Genomic DNA, 17,546 nt, shown 5'->3' with positions numbered 1-17,546 from the left:
CTTTCCACTGTTTCATCATTGTAATGGATGCCTGTTTCCCTTGGCATGGGGGCCGATTGCTGGATTAGCAGGATTTGCAAACCATGGAAGCACTTTCCATCTTCCAATAGTGGAAAGTTGGAAGCTCCAAGATGTCTTAGGACCCAAATTTCACTTAGCAATGAGGTTGTTAGTTGCATATATGCAAAGAGACTGACTACCTTTCTTGGAGTTGGAGATGCTTCCAGGCCATTTCTAGATCGTCTGGAATCCCAGTCCTCGGATCCTGCAGTCTAGAAATAAAATTATGGCTTGTCTAATAACGTAATTGGAAAAAACACAACATACGTTGAGAAACCATTACATAACTGTTATAATCAGTATTGCCAGTATTGCTGAAGTGCTGCACCACAAGGTGTATGTTCATTTCAGTCAGGAGCAGCCAACGGTTCGCTCGGGCCATTACCCACCTCAGAAATTCGGATTCACCTGTGAAGAAAAACTGGAGTTTTCTTTAGCGAAAGGTCACCTCAAACTTTCACAACGCTGAAAAACTCATTCCTTTTGTTGTCGGAGGGGCAAAAAGGTCGTAACAAGTGCAAAAAAAGGCCAGCTAGCACTTTCGGAAAGCAGACAGCAGCTCGTAAATTCGGGAAATAAGATTTCTTCTTTAAATTTTCGTCAGTTTAAAGTTTCAGCTAAAGAATCCGAACAGATCAAACTGTGTTACAAATTTTTCTTTCAAAGGACATAAAATGATGTGAGAATGCAGTAAACTAAATTTTAACTATTTTACTTTAACGTTCTCGTTGGGTAACCCAGTACATTGATGACAGCAACGGCGTTCAATATCTCCTTGTGCATCAACCCTCAGTGAGATCTGATATGTTGATGATAATCTTTGTGAACCTCTAAGATGTGGGCCAACATCACTGTGATCTCCGTATCACAATGTTTTAATGCACATCTTAATTGGGAATAAAATGGATGATTAAACAAACTGGCTCAACTTACCGATAACTGCGACATTTCTTCCAGTTCAAATTCCAGCAGATCCCTTTGGTCCTTCAGCTCCCTCATGTCCTTTAAACAAGAAAACAAATGCAAGGTTTTGAAACAGATATTTGTGAGAATTTTCAATTAATAGTATAAATGTAAGCTGATGAACGAACAACTACCTCATATCTTATGGATGAAATGTGTTTATTCATTGATATTTTATCCACGTGCAGTGATCACACGATTTCAGAAGACTCTTGTACAATTAACACTCAGTCAGCAAATAATGCAACCTTTAATTTTGACACAAAGATTTGTGACGGCTTCCTTTACCAAGTTGTTCAAAGAGCAACTACGTACATGTATACCTCATATCTCATGGTTGTATTCATCTGTTCATATTTATCCACCCTTAACCTCTTCCCTAACAATTACACCTCCACATTTCCTGACTGCAAACTTCACAATGTCAGATCAAGCTCTTGCTTAGACACAGAACATTTAAGGTGAATTTTCATTACCTCAGAGTACTTGGACAGTTCAGCTTGTGCTTTATCTCTGTCATTCTCCGCTGCCACAAGCTATGAACAGTAGAGTGCACAAAATTATGATAGCTTGATTACTTTTGATTGATGTACATGTATTATTCAGTGAATGACAAAGGTATACTAGGAAAAAGAAAATCCAAGTTCTCCCCACAGAAGTCAAAACTAACATCCTGTATGTACACTGCTAGGATTTGAATGTCAATGAGCGGTATATGTGAAAAGAATGTGGTGATAAGTTTTAAGTCTGGGACTGATGTATTTTTCCGGCAGGTGGCACAGGCATACTCAGAGATCCAAACCATAAATTGAAAGCGCTCCTTCCACCAGATTATGACAACTCACGCTATAACCTAAGACAACAGCGCCATTTTAATATGCCGAAGCTTTGTAAAAACAGAACAAGAAACACTTTTATATATGCGATGTCAAGACAGTCCAGGCTGTAGTTTTATCCCAGATGTATACATACTTTATAAGTTAACATATTTTAATATAAATACTTTATATAGAATTTTGAATACTGTGATCAGTTTTTTGACTTATTATCAAGGATTCATTTGAAATGTTTTTAAGTATTATAAAGCATTTGTAAATAATTGCGCAATTCAGCCTTTGGCTGCGATGCAGTTTTTAATAAACTATCTAATTATCTATCTATCTGAGTTATCCTGAGTCTCTATTTACTGTGCAAATAATTTTGACATAATTTATATGCGTACATGTTAATTGTGCCACAGTCAATCAAATGGCAAGTAAGCCACAGAGATAATATGGTTTGTGATCAGTATTCATCTCACACGTGACTGGCTTCAATAAGCATGAAATTTCACACTTTTCTGATTCACACAAATATGTACAGCTGTACATCAACATGATTACTAAAACAAATGTTGCTTTTGCTAATACACCCTGTAATTAATAATAAAAGTAGTCAGTTTCCAACTTCCAATCTCATTGTTTTTCACATTTTTTACCCTTCAAGTGTATATGAAAGTGTATTTGCATTATTATTTCATATTATCGTTGTAGCTTTATTAATTCAGCAGTGGCCATCTTGACTGCATCTTGTTGACTTTCAGCTTTGTGGAAAAAAAAATCAGGCCCCTTGATTGTTAATTAGATTACCTTTTGATATAAATCCTTATTGTCTGCCTGAAGCTGAGACATTTCCTCTGAGCCAGTACTCTGTGAGCATAATTACATTTGATGCTTGTTATCCAGTGAATGAAAGACTGAGAATCCAGTAACGTAGGAAAGTGGTCAAGACTACTATACTCGAATGGGCCTACTTTAAATTTTAAACCATAAAATAGGTGGTGGCCTCTGCCTGCCCCCCTTCCCCAACCACAAAAGATGGTGCATTTATTACCTATATTCTTGGTGCCAATATTCTTGTTTATCTAGGAATGCTGACTCTTGCCAGCTGAATAATTCTGTTTCAACAAAAAATTTCCAATAAAATATTTGTTGGTACTGTTTATGAGACAGGTGGTGTCTTTGATAACACCCCCTACGCCAGACAAGGTGGGACCTCTTCAAACAAACTTGTTAGGACCAGTTCCCTTAGTAATAATTACCATAAAGACAACAGAGTGATGTATCGATAACTCAAGCATTTCTAGACAACAAGGGTTTGCTCGTGAAGTTTTTTTTTCTTTTCAATAACCTCATTCTCATGGTCCTCTCTCTTCTAATAGGACTTGGTTGGTGGTGGTGGTGGTGGTAGTCGCAGTTATCAGTTTAAGAGCAAGTAGGTAGCAAACTCAGCTGAATTGGGTTGCAGTCAAAGAAATTCGAGCTAGTATTATTACATGTAAAACTGGCCCTTACTAACCTAACCCGCTAACCTGGCTGCGGGAGATAAAAGCAATAATATTGACAATACTTTACCTGCCTGCTGCTGTCCATCATTCGTTCAAGCTCATGAATTCGAGTTTGGCTCTCAAGTAAGTCGGACTGAAGCTGTTGTTTCTCCTGCAGAAAGAAAATAGAATCCCCACTTCCTAAAAATCAGAGCTTCAAAGGCAAGCCACCCAATATTATGCAAGGGAATTTACAGGGGATTATAAACTAGCATGTGAGCAAGCCCTCCAATTGTGGTCTTTAATGCAAGACATATATTTTACCACAGATTGGAGAGCTTGCTTGCACTTGCAGGCTAGGGATTAACGTGTTAATTTTACCTATCTACTGGAGGTAAACTTGACAACTTTAACATAACTGAAGGTGCCACTTTAACAAATGAGTCAATTCAAACTAAAAGTCGTCTTGTTCATCTTAAATTTCAAATAACGACAATTATATCACACTATGTTGCCATCATATCATCCTATATTTAAAGAAATATTTTCTGACTGATTTCATACGTCATGTTTACACGATATTAAATGAACCATTTAACAACATTTCTATTTTCTCAATCCCCAGTTAGAACTAAAATATTTACCTACAGCAGCAATCCTTATTTTAAAGTATATTATTATTAAGTGTCCATAAATGAAAGTCAAACAATATTGATTAATCTGAACTTTAGTGGAACTACAGTACCATTTCATCTCTCTCAGCATCCACGGCACTACCAACATGGGCTTGTAGAAGTGCGTAGGCTCGCTCCAAGGCTAACAACTCTTTGGCAAGCTTCTTGATTCTTTTGCTGTCTACATCCTCACTGGACGACTTCAGAAAATAAAACAAAAAAATAATATTTTGAAATAATTCCAGAAGATGACACATAGAATTTTACAAGGTTTTCCTTGAAGTCACATCTATACCCATAAAAAGTCAACAAACGTTGGTTATTCTCCATGAAGGTCAAAGGAGTAACTTTTAAATTATCAACTTAAGGGTTCTCAGTGATCAAGAAATCAATCCAATTCCATTTCATCACCTCATCAAATATTCCTTGTTACTTAATTAGCTTATAGTCACCAACACCATGTTGCACTCACTGTTATGGTACAGTGTATGTAAATAAACAGTTTTAGAAAAGAAAACGAATTTGCTCAATCCAGCTTTTTAAGTCAGTTGCAAATAGCTGCAAGCTTTATACATTCCTATCACATTCATTTATGTGCAAGAAAGTCTGCAGATTCTTCCTGATTAATTTTAATCATAATTTATTTATGACCTAGGTCTTTATCACATCGTTGTTGCTCATAGTCCTTATGCAAAAGTGGCTGAAAGTTTAAAATATTCTTTGTTTGAATTCAAGTTAGCCCTAGATGTACTAGTGTTGATCGTTCATAGTACCCTGTAAAATATTCTTTTGATTTTTGACCTCAAAAACAAGGTTAGTATGGCTAACTGGAATACAAATAGAAGAATATTAAATTATATCAGCCACTTTTGGCTTGGCTCTATATTGTAGGACAAATGATTCATTTTGCAACACTGTGCAGAAAATTTATTAAAGGTTGATGTTTGCAAACAATTATGACAAACAGTAAGAAAGTCACTCTGCATGATTCTTATCGATGGTAATATTTATGCTTCAACTAAATGAATTCGTTTATGATCTTGTTGTTATGAAGGTTGTTTTGAATAATGTACATGGTCAGATATCCTTTCAAAATTAATACAAAACAGAATCCCATGTACAGCAGGGGTCTTAAGTTACATATCAAACAATGCATTGATGTTCACACAGCAATAGAGACACACTGACTGAAGTTACAACACAAGTCAAGCCATATTTCTACAAGTTCAACCACACCATCAGTATTTAAAAGAGGTAGCTTGATTTCAGTTTTGTCAAACCAATCCTTTTTAAATATAAACTACAAATTAAGCTTATAACAAGTCAAATGTTTATCACTAAGTATAAACTTCATTTGTGAAACTATAATTAGTTCTGAAGCAAGGCTGGAGACTAAGGAATGGTGAGTTTGCTTATGAAAATAAACTGTCCCAAATTTCCTAGATGAGTGATGAGTTAGGGACAAATTAAAACTATTTAGCAACATTAAAGTGTTGCAATAGATTAAGTTTAAGCAGATATTAATACATGTAACAGTACTAATTATAGACAGCACATTACCTCAGGGAGACTCCTAAACTTTCAAAGTTACAACCAAGCTGTTTTTATGTAAATGAGCTTAACTTTCTGTTGTCATGCTACAGACCATTAGGCATATGGAATGTCAATGTTTACATTTTACATTTACCAACACCTTTTAATACCCATTTTAATACCACGATTGCCAAATTTAAAAACTGAAATACAATGCAAAAATCATTCTGAAATAAAGCTGAAGAAATGCACCATATATATGACAGTACAGCTCATTACCTGTTGTTTGAATGTCATACTTAATGATTTCATTTACAAACTCCACTCATTACCGATCTACTCAATTTTTCACTCAAGCATTACAGAGCTAGTATCCTTGAAATGTTCAGATGGAGTCTTAAGCTTACTAAAGCCACTTATAATATTATTCTGTTAGATAAAAAAAAAACATTTTGAAAAAAGAACTTAACAAGGAAGAAGACATTTTTGACGTAATATATCAAACACGAGAAAGAGTGTTTCATCAGATATCCAAAAACTGAGAAGTAGGTTGAAAAAACGAGGCGCAGCCGAGTTTTTTTTAAACGACTTCGAAGTGTTTGGATATCTTATGAAACACACTTTCGAGTGTTTGATATTGCTTCTCAAATAAGTAATAATTCTTAAAGAAATTCAAGGCTAAAGTTGGCAAAATTTTATGGTAATTAGGATCACATATCCAAACCTCGGTCACGGTAGTGATTTTCTTTGTTTTCTCTTGATGAATTATTAATGAGTTTGAGAAAACCTGTTTCCAAACTGATTCACAGATCAGTGTTAGCCAGTACTATGATATTTTAATTTTGAGGAGGTATTTAAACAGCAATTAAGCAACATGGTAGCCAGTGTCAATCACCTTTCACTTACGTCTGTTAGAATTCAGAGAAAACGTTAACTACCAATATATAATAATATTAATTTTGCGTATAAACACAATTTTAACAGCTTTAGTGTAAGGGTGTAAATTACAAAAAGCGTACTTGGTGTGTATATATTTATTAATTAAAATTACATGTACATGTAGTTAAATGAATATTTTTCTCACATCTTTTTACTAACCATTTCTGAAGCTTCACTGAAATCAGAATGAACTGATAACACATCATCATCTTCCATTGATGGAAAATCAGCTGACAATGAAGTGGGGGAGGGCTAAAAAAATCCACACAGATGAGAATTTATAAAAATAAAATAAAAGACTGTTTATTAACCACATTGATGTCTGTCTGGCTTCTTGCATAAGAGGTCCTGTGACCACTCTTAAAAGTTATGAAAGTTAAAAGTTATGAATATTTGACATTAGAAAACCAATAACGGGTAACGTTTTAGTTAAATAATGGGACTATTATTTTGAAAACTTACATTGGTTTGGGCAAATTAATGGTGATTATTTTAATTTATATCTGACGATGTGAGCAGAAATGAATGAAACTTTGTAAATCTCTAAAACAACGTCTTTTTGAAGGTTGAGCCTTTGCAAATAAACATCAAGGAAATGTCAAGGAAAAGTATATAATAGTGCTGTACCATGTTGGAGGGAATTTAAGTCATACCCTCCAAGACGACTGCCATAAAAATTGTTACAATTTGTTGAAATTATCTCCAACTGCTGCTAGACTACAAAATTTTCTTGTGCTCTCTCTCCTGATTAATTCCAAATCACTGTTTTACGGGGCATGGGTCGCATGACTTTTTGGTACAAGCTGAGGTCTATACAGACACTTCCTCATTTACATAAAATAATCTTAGGAATGGAACAAAGAAATGGAAACATATATGTACCATACTACTTCATTGAACAAACATTAGTCAAGATTAACATTAACCCAAAGGCTTAAAAAGCTTTTTCGACTTAAATCTTTCATATAATTGCTTGGCTGTCACCCCAAACAGTGTACCAAATGAATGTACATTATGATGTGTTCTACGCTTCTTTCAAAATTAAAAATAACGTTCACAAAAGCCATACAAAGTTGTGTGCATCTTCTTACTGATAGAGATATATTAATAACAGCACTGTACAATGTATGCATACATGTTGCAGGTTAAAATGAATCCAGGTTAAAATGATTTCAACCTAGGTTGATTTGTATTTTCCTTTGTTAAGGTTGGGTAATTTACATCTAAAACAAAGGAAACATACAAATCAAACTAGGTTGAAATCATTTTAACCTGGGATTCATTTTAACCTACAACATACACACCAGACAAGTTGACAACAGTGCACGTTGACTTACTGGTTGCCGTTTGCTCTTTTTCTTCCTGCCCCTCAACAGTTCAATTCTCCTGTCCTTATCCTATTAGAACAATTGATAGTTATTTGAAAGGTTTTCATTAAAAGCAGTAATCTTCAACCAAGCAGGTTTCTCTAGATAAAAGCAATTTAATAGCACTGTATGACTGCCATAAGATTGCACTTTAATTCTGGACTCCACAAAATAATTAAAAGCTAACAAAAGGAACAACAAAATGATAGTTCTAGCGCATTAAGATTTGGACTTCTGAATAACCTGTATCTGAATGAAGCCCCAAGTGTGTTGGGGGATGGGGAGGGGGATTAAAAATGACTGCTAGTGATGAATTTTTAGCAGAAACCTAAACAGTACCAGAATCATCTATGGAAGTGGTATTAAAATAACCACTTTTACCTCCTTGAGATCACTTACCATCAAGCTTTGCTTCAGGTCTGCAATAGTCCTTGTCTGCTCTCTCAACTGTGCTCTTAAGTTACCCAGTTCATCCTGCTGTAGCAAGGAATGGTGCAAATTTTTTGGTCAAATGTTTCCTTTAATACTTACTGCCTAGTTAGTTAGTTCATTTGATATTGGAACCAGTGAGGACTACAAGAACAGGTCACAAGTACAGGTCACAATCTTACTGGCATTAGCTTTTTAGTACGGGGTTAGGCTAGGGCTAGGAGACCCTGCTTAGTTTGTCTATGTACAATTACATGTATCACAATGACCTGTAGATGTGACCTGTGACCTGTTAAAGAAACCTGCCGTAAGAACCAGACTACAGAACAGCTGCAAAGACCACCACCAACATTTAAGTGATAAGATTCTACTGGCAGTCCTCAACACCTTATCATAGTTTTTGTTTTGGACAGTAAACAACTAAACCTTCTGCCCACAAATTTAACCCCACCTAGACCAGACATTTGTTGTTTTCTGGGATTGGGGGGAGGGGGGGGGGTTGGGTTAGGGGAAGCTGACTTGCCCCCGCCACTCCGTAACTGCGCAAGACTACACTGTAGCTATGACAGTGACACTTGGAGGATAAATAGTACATCCAATTATGTCTCCTTTGAGGTCCACAACCCGAACTGACAATGTCACATTACAGTACATGTACGTGACATGGTAATTATGTCATGACTGCCAAATGGCGGCCATCTTGGATTTCTGGATTTCGCCAGAACTTAAGGATAGTGCCGAAATTGGACAAAAAGTAATCAAAACCATGAGTAAAAGTAACACTAATATGAGCTACTGTACAGTGTAAGAACATAAAAGTTACTGCAAGAAAAGAAATTTTTCTTCACAAAGGGATTTTCTATTTTTCTGAAAAAAACTACCTGTCAAGATAAAAAAAATGGTTGCTTTGGTAACATCAAAGTGAACAAACACTAACTGACTACATCAAATTGTTTTCAGATAAATTTCTGAAAAAGTCCTGACGCTTCAGGCTAGGGCATTTGCTCAAACATTAAAAATAAAAGCTATAATTCAAGTTCAAAGTAGCTGAGGGCAGTAGCGCAATAGCACAGCACTGTTAAATTTCTCAGGATACTTTTAGCTCTTGAAAGGCACCAAGTGTCTTATGAGACTTCACTCAATGAATACTTACTTCCTTAGCTGTACGCCCTCTTGGTCTCACAGAGTTGTCCTTCCTTGCTGCGGAATTTTTTTTCTGCAATATTTCAAGGAAAGAGGTTAAATATACACAGTCACTACAGTTGTATGCTATATTTTATCACCACACAAAAAAAAAACAACAACAACAGCTGCAATTATCAATGTCTAGAACTTTTGTTTTGTTGTCTTCCTTTGATCTTCCTTCTTCCTTCCCTCCTTCCTTCCTTCTTTCATTCCTTGTTTTGTCCTTCTTTCTTGGTTTTCTTCTTGCTTTCTTTTTCTTTTTTTGTTGTTTCGTACATCAATAATTATTATTATAATAAAAAGTTAAGAGTTCAGAACACCCAAAGCCATACTTTCTTAGTTACAGGTATTAAAGTTAAAAAACTACATCGCATGACAGTTTGGACTCTAGTACTTTGACCAATCTAGAACTCAGATTATCAATTATGTACTAGCAAGGTTACCATGACAAGGAATCCCCCCCGCCTTACCCCCTTGCCTGGATAGAGAATAGATCAATGGTAACCCTGTTATAGACCCATTCGGCTAACGCAATGTTGTACCCAATTCAGATCCCCCAGGGTTAAGATTCTTTGTTTATTGCATTTGCATTGTAATGTAGCATTCACATTTAAATGATATGGAAATACTTAGAACAAAATATTTTATGCCCAAAGGATTTGAATTGGGCACAACATTGCGTTAGCCGAATGGGTCTATTGCATTTGAGGTAGAAAGAACTCACTCCTAATATAGATTGGAGTCAAGATTGTATGGGACAGTTGATTAACGAATGAATGGATCTTGGGTGAGTATCTGGCATCCCCTGCAGATTTTGCAGGGAGGGGGGGGGATGACATCATCATCAACTTGGCAAAGGAGAGAGAGCCTGGGATCGATATCATCGAACACACTCCCAAATCTTTGATTATTACTACTTTTAATTATAATAAGTTAGTTTAAAAAGACACAGCTAGATATATTATAATAAAAAATATAATTATACAGTCATGCAGTCAGCTTTGATCTTAACTTTACTCATAATTCACAAAAAATAAAATTATGCCACAAAGTTTAATTTCCCTAACACTCTAAAATTAAAACAATTTATGGCTTCAAGGAGTCAATTGCCTATTAAGTTAAAGTTGGGAACGTGTCTTACCGAAGCATTAATTTCATCCAGCAACATTTTATTCCGGCTTTCAAGCCTCTTGTTGGTTTGTGTCAAATCTGCATTCTTTCTCTCCAGCTTTCTGCTTTTGTCTCTATTTTCCTTTTCAAGCTTCTCCAACTCAGCCAACTGCAAACAACATTTTAATACTAAATACTAAGTGTGTAAAACTCGCTGATAAAACTGAACCATTAGGCAAACCTTAACCTTGTAAACTCAAACACAGAAAGCAGTCAGTAGGATTTAGTTTTCCCTATTCCCAACCTTGAACAATCCCACAACCACACAAATTCACTGTTAAATAGGGTACTGACCGCTGTGCCGGTAAAGGGCTACAGACAGTCCCTTTATAAGACAAGTTCAAATGAGCCGTACGACATACGACAATTGCTTGCCTGCTGCCCATCAGGAAAAACCCCCTGTCTCTAAAGAGGAAACCTGATCCCTCCCGAATGCAGCACCAGGCAATTTACTAACAACCCTGAGGGAATAGGGTTACAAACTTAATGCTTAAATACATGTACATACATTGTATTAATGCTACTCGACCGAAGAAAGCTTTAAAATAAAATTTGAAAGTTAAGAATGACAGCGAGGTCAGTCTAGAGTGATTTTCCTCAGTAAATCATGCTCATTTATCCCCATGGTGTTGTGATGGTAACTGTCAAAAGTAGGTGAACCATAAAAACAACAATTTGCTGCTATTCTGTGAACTGCAGCAAATTACAAATCTCAGTCAAGAAAAAAAATCATTCTTTGGTATACTGGATCTCCTGTTTTAATTCAAGGATGTTGTGTATGACCAAATGAGAAGTCCAAAATACAGAAAAATACATCCTTTACATATTGTTAACAATAATTTGCCATCCTTGAACTACACTGTAAAACTTCCTTGAAGGTCACAAACTTAACTTGTTCTGTTTAAAAACTTCACAGGACATTGACAATACACTGTAATACTGCTGCATACAGTTCACAATAAAAGTTAAATAAACATGAGACCCAGAGATCTAAACTAGCTGTTATAATAATATTGCATTTTTTTTAAGTTAAATTAATTTTTTGTGAGCATTGTCAGCAGAAATGTCACTCAGTGATAGCAGGTTGTTCACACATGACAACACATACATGTATGTAGTTTAAACAGAAAGCTAATAACAATAAGAAGGACCCTGCAAAGACTATAGAACTATAACTGGATTTTTTGCTCTCTCAATTTCTGTGGCAAGAATAATTATTGTGTCACTGATAGCAGGTCCTACAAACATCATGCCCACACACATTTTAAACAGAGACTGTTAAAATAATTGTATTCTTTTCTCAGTTAAATTTATGTTGCACTTAGGAATGTCATTGATAGCAGGTTCTTCACACATGACCACACATATTTTAAACAGGTATTTTAAACATACCAATTCTGCATTTCTTGTTGCTAACTGTTGGTTTTTTTCATCCAACTTCCTAACCAAAGAACTCAACTCCACATTCTTCCTCTGTAGAATCCTCAATTCTTGGCTGCCAGGTTTTGAATCCTAGAAAAGATGAAGAAACTACACATCACTAAAGCACATCATAAGAAAATTTACATTTGACACAATCATCTCATGCAGTCAATGGACATCTGGTTATAAAACAGCACAATTTCACAAACTGTCAACAATAATTTGTAGGGTGTTTTGAAATTGCAATGGAGAAGGTAATATTTTAAGTGCATAAATCTCAATATCATACCATTTTTCAAGATTTCTTCTGAGCCATGCACGCACTGTCTCACATTATTTGTGTTTTATTTTAAGTCATTACAGCCCTTGGCATGGTTTTTGTTTGAATACATTAAAAGGCGTTTTTATTGCTGTCTTGTGGTTTCCCTTTTGTTAAACAAACAAGTTTCTCAAGTGATGTTTTATTAATTAATATTATAATAAGTGTAACTTAAAATTCAAGTCAGTGTTGATATCATGATAAATTCACACATGAATGCACATGTGGCTGGGATATAAACACTGTACATAGAATACCATGAATACATTTTTTACTTCATTTATTAAATGTTTTTAAATTCAACAAAATAATATTTATCTCATTAAAAAAAATGTAATGTGTTGGTCTAGAAATTATCTTTACCCTCTCCACCCCACCCCCATTCAAAAGGTTTTTTGGATAGAACTTTTACCAAGAAATATATTCAAGCTGGATGGAACCTGCTGCCCGATAGCATCTCTCCATGGAGGAACACTGTCTATCACTTTATGTGATCAATTTTAACCAATCAGGCTTGGAGAAAATTTAGAGGTACGTCATATAAGAGGTGGTGTTTTCCAAAATATAGTGTACATGTAGGCATCCAGGGATTTCATTAACTAAGATTTTGAACAGGTGGGCTTGCAAAGGATTAGTTAACTTGGATTATGTTCTCTTATGGATAAAATTAATGTAAGAGATGTTAAAAGCAGCAGGGCAAAGCCATGTTCACAGACGGTCAATTTTCCCCTCCCCCTCGAAATTTTTGATGACCATCCGTTGTGGGGGGAGGGGGAGGGGATGGAAATTTCAACAAGAAATTCAGCAGTTTAACACTTACAGGAGTTACTGGTGGGGTTGTCCGTCCTTGTTCATCCTTCATGGTTGAGGACATCATTCTGTCCCACGCATCATAAGTACTGGATTTTTTCAGCATATCATACAGACTGTCCTTTTCTAGTCTTAGTCTCATTGAATGTCCTGCTTCATAACCAAGTTTCTTCTCAAGCTGCTCAATTATATTGAGCAACTGACGTATTTCAGCCATCTACAAAGTTACAAAATAATTAAATAATTTATTAATATACATTTTGATGTTATTCTCAATTATTACAAGGGATTTCTAGTCTGTTGCATAATGTATTTATTAAAAAGAACCTACTCTTCATAGTAGTGAAATGACCGAAATGGTCAATTTGACCACTGTGATTGGTGGATTACAATCCATCTTGTCAGTTTCTGTTAAATTTAGCGCTGCATTATGTCTTCATAATATTGAAGGGGTGCCTGGAAAAAAGCCACAAATGACTTCTGATAAATAGCTAGATTCTCCTTCCAAATTTCATTGTATTTGCTTGTGAAACAAAAGGAGAATTTGGCCTTGCATCAAAAGTCACTTAGGGCCTTATTCCATGCACCCCTTCAATTACTATTATTAGTAGTAAATTAAACAATGCTAAACTATGAGTGCTATCAGATAAGACAGTAAGATTAAAAGCCAGTTAAACAGTTAACAATGAAACAGTGCTTAGAAACAATAATCAATTACATTGGGCTAAATATGTCCATTTCCAAGGGCTAGGGCCATTCAATGTACATATGAATTTCACAGATTTCTTTCAATTTCATTGAAGTCCACCAAAATTCAATTTGAAGGGAAATGGAATTAGTAGTCCAGGCTTCTCATTAAGTGCCTGCAGCAGCCAGCTAAAAAAATAGCTACTTCAGATTTTGAGCTGCTTACTCTTCAGTGGAAAGGCTTAAAATTAAGCTGTCTAGATCTAGAAGGCTAGCTGTCTACCTATTAGTCTGAAGGGCATGTGTCAACTGTAATATGGTAGTTAAATATAACCTTCCTGTCTACAACAAAAACTTGTGCATTAAACTTCTTATCTGAAAAGCCATCCATTCAATCACCCAACAAATTATAATAAAACCACATTTTTTACATCTAATCAGCAGTCAGGTTAACTTACAAAAAAATTAAATACTGGTAATCATTATCACAGTAACAACCAAATGCAGAAAAAGTGTTCCTCACTGAAGGATTATTATAATATTGAATATGTCAAATTTTGGACGGATTTTTGATTTTTATCAGAGGTATGATCAAATAATTTCCAGGAAAATAATTGGCCTGAATTTCTTGAATGAAATATAGTAGGCAGGTCATGCCAAAATTGACACCAATCCTAAGAAAGAGAAAAAAATCCTACATTCTTTGGATTGCCCTCATTTTGGACTGCGACATTTCATTTGAGAAACTTATGTCCATCCCTCCCCTCCCCTGTAGTTTGGTTACATGATAAAAGCCAAACATCTACCTAAAACTCGGCATATAGTAGGCTCTTAATACCCCCAACTCTTCAATAATATTCCACACATACAGCTGCTTTCCATCACTATCCATCGACAAGAGGCATTCAAATTTGAGAACTTTAAGTTTCAACTTTATAATGTATGTCACTATTTTCAGGACATCACCATGCAATGTTTTGTTTCATAATCGCCCAATAGGGTCGATTACCAGCTGCTACTCACCCCTCGGGGAGGAAAGACATACCCAAGGGAGCGGCGGAAATTGAGACTAATCTGGTCCAAACGACCCGTATTTTTTTAATTATTAAAAAAAATGTTCTTATTTATTGCCTACTGCAGTGTTGTCAAGTTCTAATAAATTATACTTTGAATGCATCTGTGACACCCTCAAAAAATATCAAAATACCCAGTTTAAAGTGATGGCAGCCAGTTGAAAAATGGCATCCACAGGAGACATAATATTTTTAGGACTTGCTTGGAATTATTTATTTTATTTATTACTTTCTTTTTTAACCAACTGACTGACCTACTCTCACCAAAAAGAAGGCAACAAATTAATAAAGCACTTTATGGGGATGGCCTTAACAATTTATTTATATATTTATTAATAATTTACCAAGGGATGACTTTATTAGCATCTGGGTTACATGTCTTACTAGATCACAGATGAAGCGATTTTTTCTTCTGTGATCTGATAATAACCAGGAAAAACAAAATTAACGGATTACTATCAACTTAAAACAAAGAAAGAACAAATTCTTGCACAAACTCTGAACCTCGCCGCGAAAATCTAACTAAACATAAACAAATAAAATTATTGATGAAATATTTTGCATTTAAAGGTGATTCATGTATTCCTCGTAGTCAATTTCAAAGGGTTTTGAATCGATTTCGATAACCCAACAGTATGTAATTGTATCAAATATAAGACATTTATGATTAATAATAATAAGAAGTACTGTAAAATAGACACGGAAATATTCATGTCACACAGGAATAAATAGATCTGAAATCAGGAACAGTTACAAACAAAACAATCAAGTGCTCTTTATAGACGCACAATATAGAAGACTTCGATATTTAAGCTTACTAACAATACAATAACACATAGCAATACACAAATTACAATTACGCACACAAATTCAATTTAAAAATCAAGCACTATCTGACTGTGATTTTCAATCAATTTGTGGGACTCAATATAATTTCATCGTATTCCGATGGTGCACGCAAATACGATCATTAGAGATAATTTGAATGTACTCTTTAGCTATAATCACCTGTTGTCTGCTTTCTTGCCAAGAATTCCTCTTAAATTTCTCCAACTCTGCTTCATGCTCATGGTGTATTCTACGAATATCGTCAATTTTTCTTTTGTCAGCGCCTTGAACAAGCTTAAGCGTATCTTCTAGTTCTCGTTTCTGCCGCTGAAGATCAGATATCTCTTGCTCTAATCTCCCGCGTTCCTTTTCAAATTCCCGTTTCGTATCTTCGCGGGACTCGCTCCGAAGCTCCATTCGAAGCTTCGATTTGATATCGTCTTTTTCCTTGGCCCACGCTTGTTGAGCAGTTCTAAAAGCTTCATCCTTTTGCCTTATCACCTGTACAATATCCTTTTCTTTTTCCTTGTGTAACTGCTCTCGCAGACACATAAGCTCATTCATCTTTTCCTTGTGAAGCTTCGACCTCAAATCTGCTAGCATTGTAGCAGCTTTCCTCTGTTCTTCATCGCGAACTTGCCTGATCTCCAATCCCTTGTCCCTCTTAAGATTCCTCGAGTGCATTCTCTCTTGTTCCAGTTCCTTGTTTAGATGAACAATCCTTCTCCTCATATCTTCCATACTTGACTTTGACGGCGCAAGGCTCGACACATTTGCCGTGGTTTGTGGTGTGTGTAGCGGTTGTGAACTTGCTCGCCTCGGTTCAACCGATTTCTCACCTTCGGGGGCAAGATTCTTCCACGACTGACTCTTACTCATCCTGGTTTTGCCGTCGTTTCGTCTCTTGGAGTTTCTTTATTTGTCTCGGCTTTGTGTTTTTAAGATTCATTCATCCATTGAAATTACCATGCATTCCTGAGGTCTTAGTTCAGTCGCTTCATGACAACGCGTAAACATTCACTACAAAATTCGTGCTTGCCGTCTTCGCTCACAAACACAACCATCATGTAACGAATTCCATTAGCTCACTGAAATTTTAGAACTATACCATTGTCCATTGTGCCGTAATTCCTTTCAGTTAGAAAGAAAAGGAATATTTCATGAGCAATTGTGAAGTTGATCGCTCCAACACACTATCTTCACACTCAAATGCATGCATAATTATTTCTGTCACGCTTCACAAGCTAATTCATGCAGCTGGCGTTATGTCCAACTGTTCATTTTCTTCCCCCAACGGATAAGCTAGTTGTCATTCTACACAACACTCAAGAAGTTTATGCGGTCGTCAAATTAGTCAAAAAAAAAGTCTTAAAATGTGACGACGTGAGAAGGGGAGGCAAGGGTAGACGGGGTGGGGTTTACTCCTTCAGAGAGCCATGCACACATGTACAAACAAAACAAATGTACCTATACTAATCTAATCTATTTAACATTCTACCTTTTCTACCTATTACAATAACTTGCAATGCAATAAATTCCCGGCTACTGAACAATATTTGGAGCGGTGGAGGTGGAGGAACCCCTGATCTTTACCAGTAAACTTCCCAAACCATCCAGTACCTCCTACTAAAAAATGTTTTAAGAAAGAAAACACAATCCACTCTCCTGCCCCTACGCAAACTCGTCAATTTTTTACTTATTTATTTAATTATTTTTAACCGATTGTCACTTAAAGCCCCCATGGTGAGATTTCAATAAACATATTGTATTATATTGTCAATC

The 17,546-nt window shown here is 35.7% G+C and overlaps 1 protein-coding gene across 8 annotated transcripts in view; it reads right to left on the bottom strand.

Moving 5' to 3' along the window:
• The window catches only part of LOC146483320 (uncharacterized), a 76,499-nt gene extending 59,514 nt beyond the window's left edge, over positions 1-16,985 (bottom strand). For 7 of the 8 annotated variants that reach the window (XM_085106056.1, XM_085106060.1, XM_085106062.1 and 4 more), the window contains exons 1-14: positions 15,945-16,985; positions 13,187-13,393; positions 12,018-12,137; positions 10,597-10,734; positions 9,424-9,486; positions 8,241-8,318; positions 7,812-7,871; positions 6,634-6,726; positions 4,074-4,202; positions 3,417-3,500; positions 2,652-2,711; positions 1,500-1,559; positions 994-1,062; positions 201-272 (exon numbers count right to left, since the gene is read on the bottom strand). In XM_085106056.1, the coding sequence (XP_084962182.1) occupies positions 201-272; positions 994-1,062; positions 1,500-1,559; positions 2,652-2,711; positions 3,417-3,500; positions 4,074-4,202; positions 6,634-6,726; positions 7,812-7,871; positions 8,241-8,318; positions 9,424-9,486; positions 10,597-10,734; positions 12,018-12,137; positions 13,187-13,393; positions 15,945-16,643 (1,932 nt within the window). In that variant the 5' untranslated portion in view covers positions 16,644-16,985. The remainder of the gene's footprint in view (positions 1-200; positions 273-993; positions 1,063-1,499; positions 1,560-2,651; positions 2,712-3,416; positions 3,501-4,073; positions 4,203-6,633; positions 6,727-7,811; positions 7,872-8,240; positions 8,319-9,423; positions 9,487-10,596; positions 10,735-12,017; positions 12,138-13,186; positions 13,394-15,944) is intronic. The other variant, XM_085106057.1, reaches the window with a different exon arrangement.
• Positions 16,986-17,546: the final 561 nt, after the last annotated feature.

This window comes from Pavona decussata, unplaced genomic scaffold, assembly GCF_977016875.1.
Source record: "Pavona decussata unplaced genomic scaffold, jaPavDecu1.1 SCAFFOLD_39, whole genome shotgun sequence".
NCBI classification, from domain to species: Eukaryota; Metazoa; Cnidaria; class Anthozoa; order Scleractinia; family Agariciidae; genus Pavona; species Pavona decussata.
Note: the sequence above shows the minus strand (reverse complement) of the source record. Positions and strands in the feature narration are given on the sequence as shown.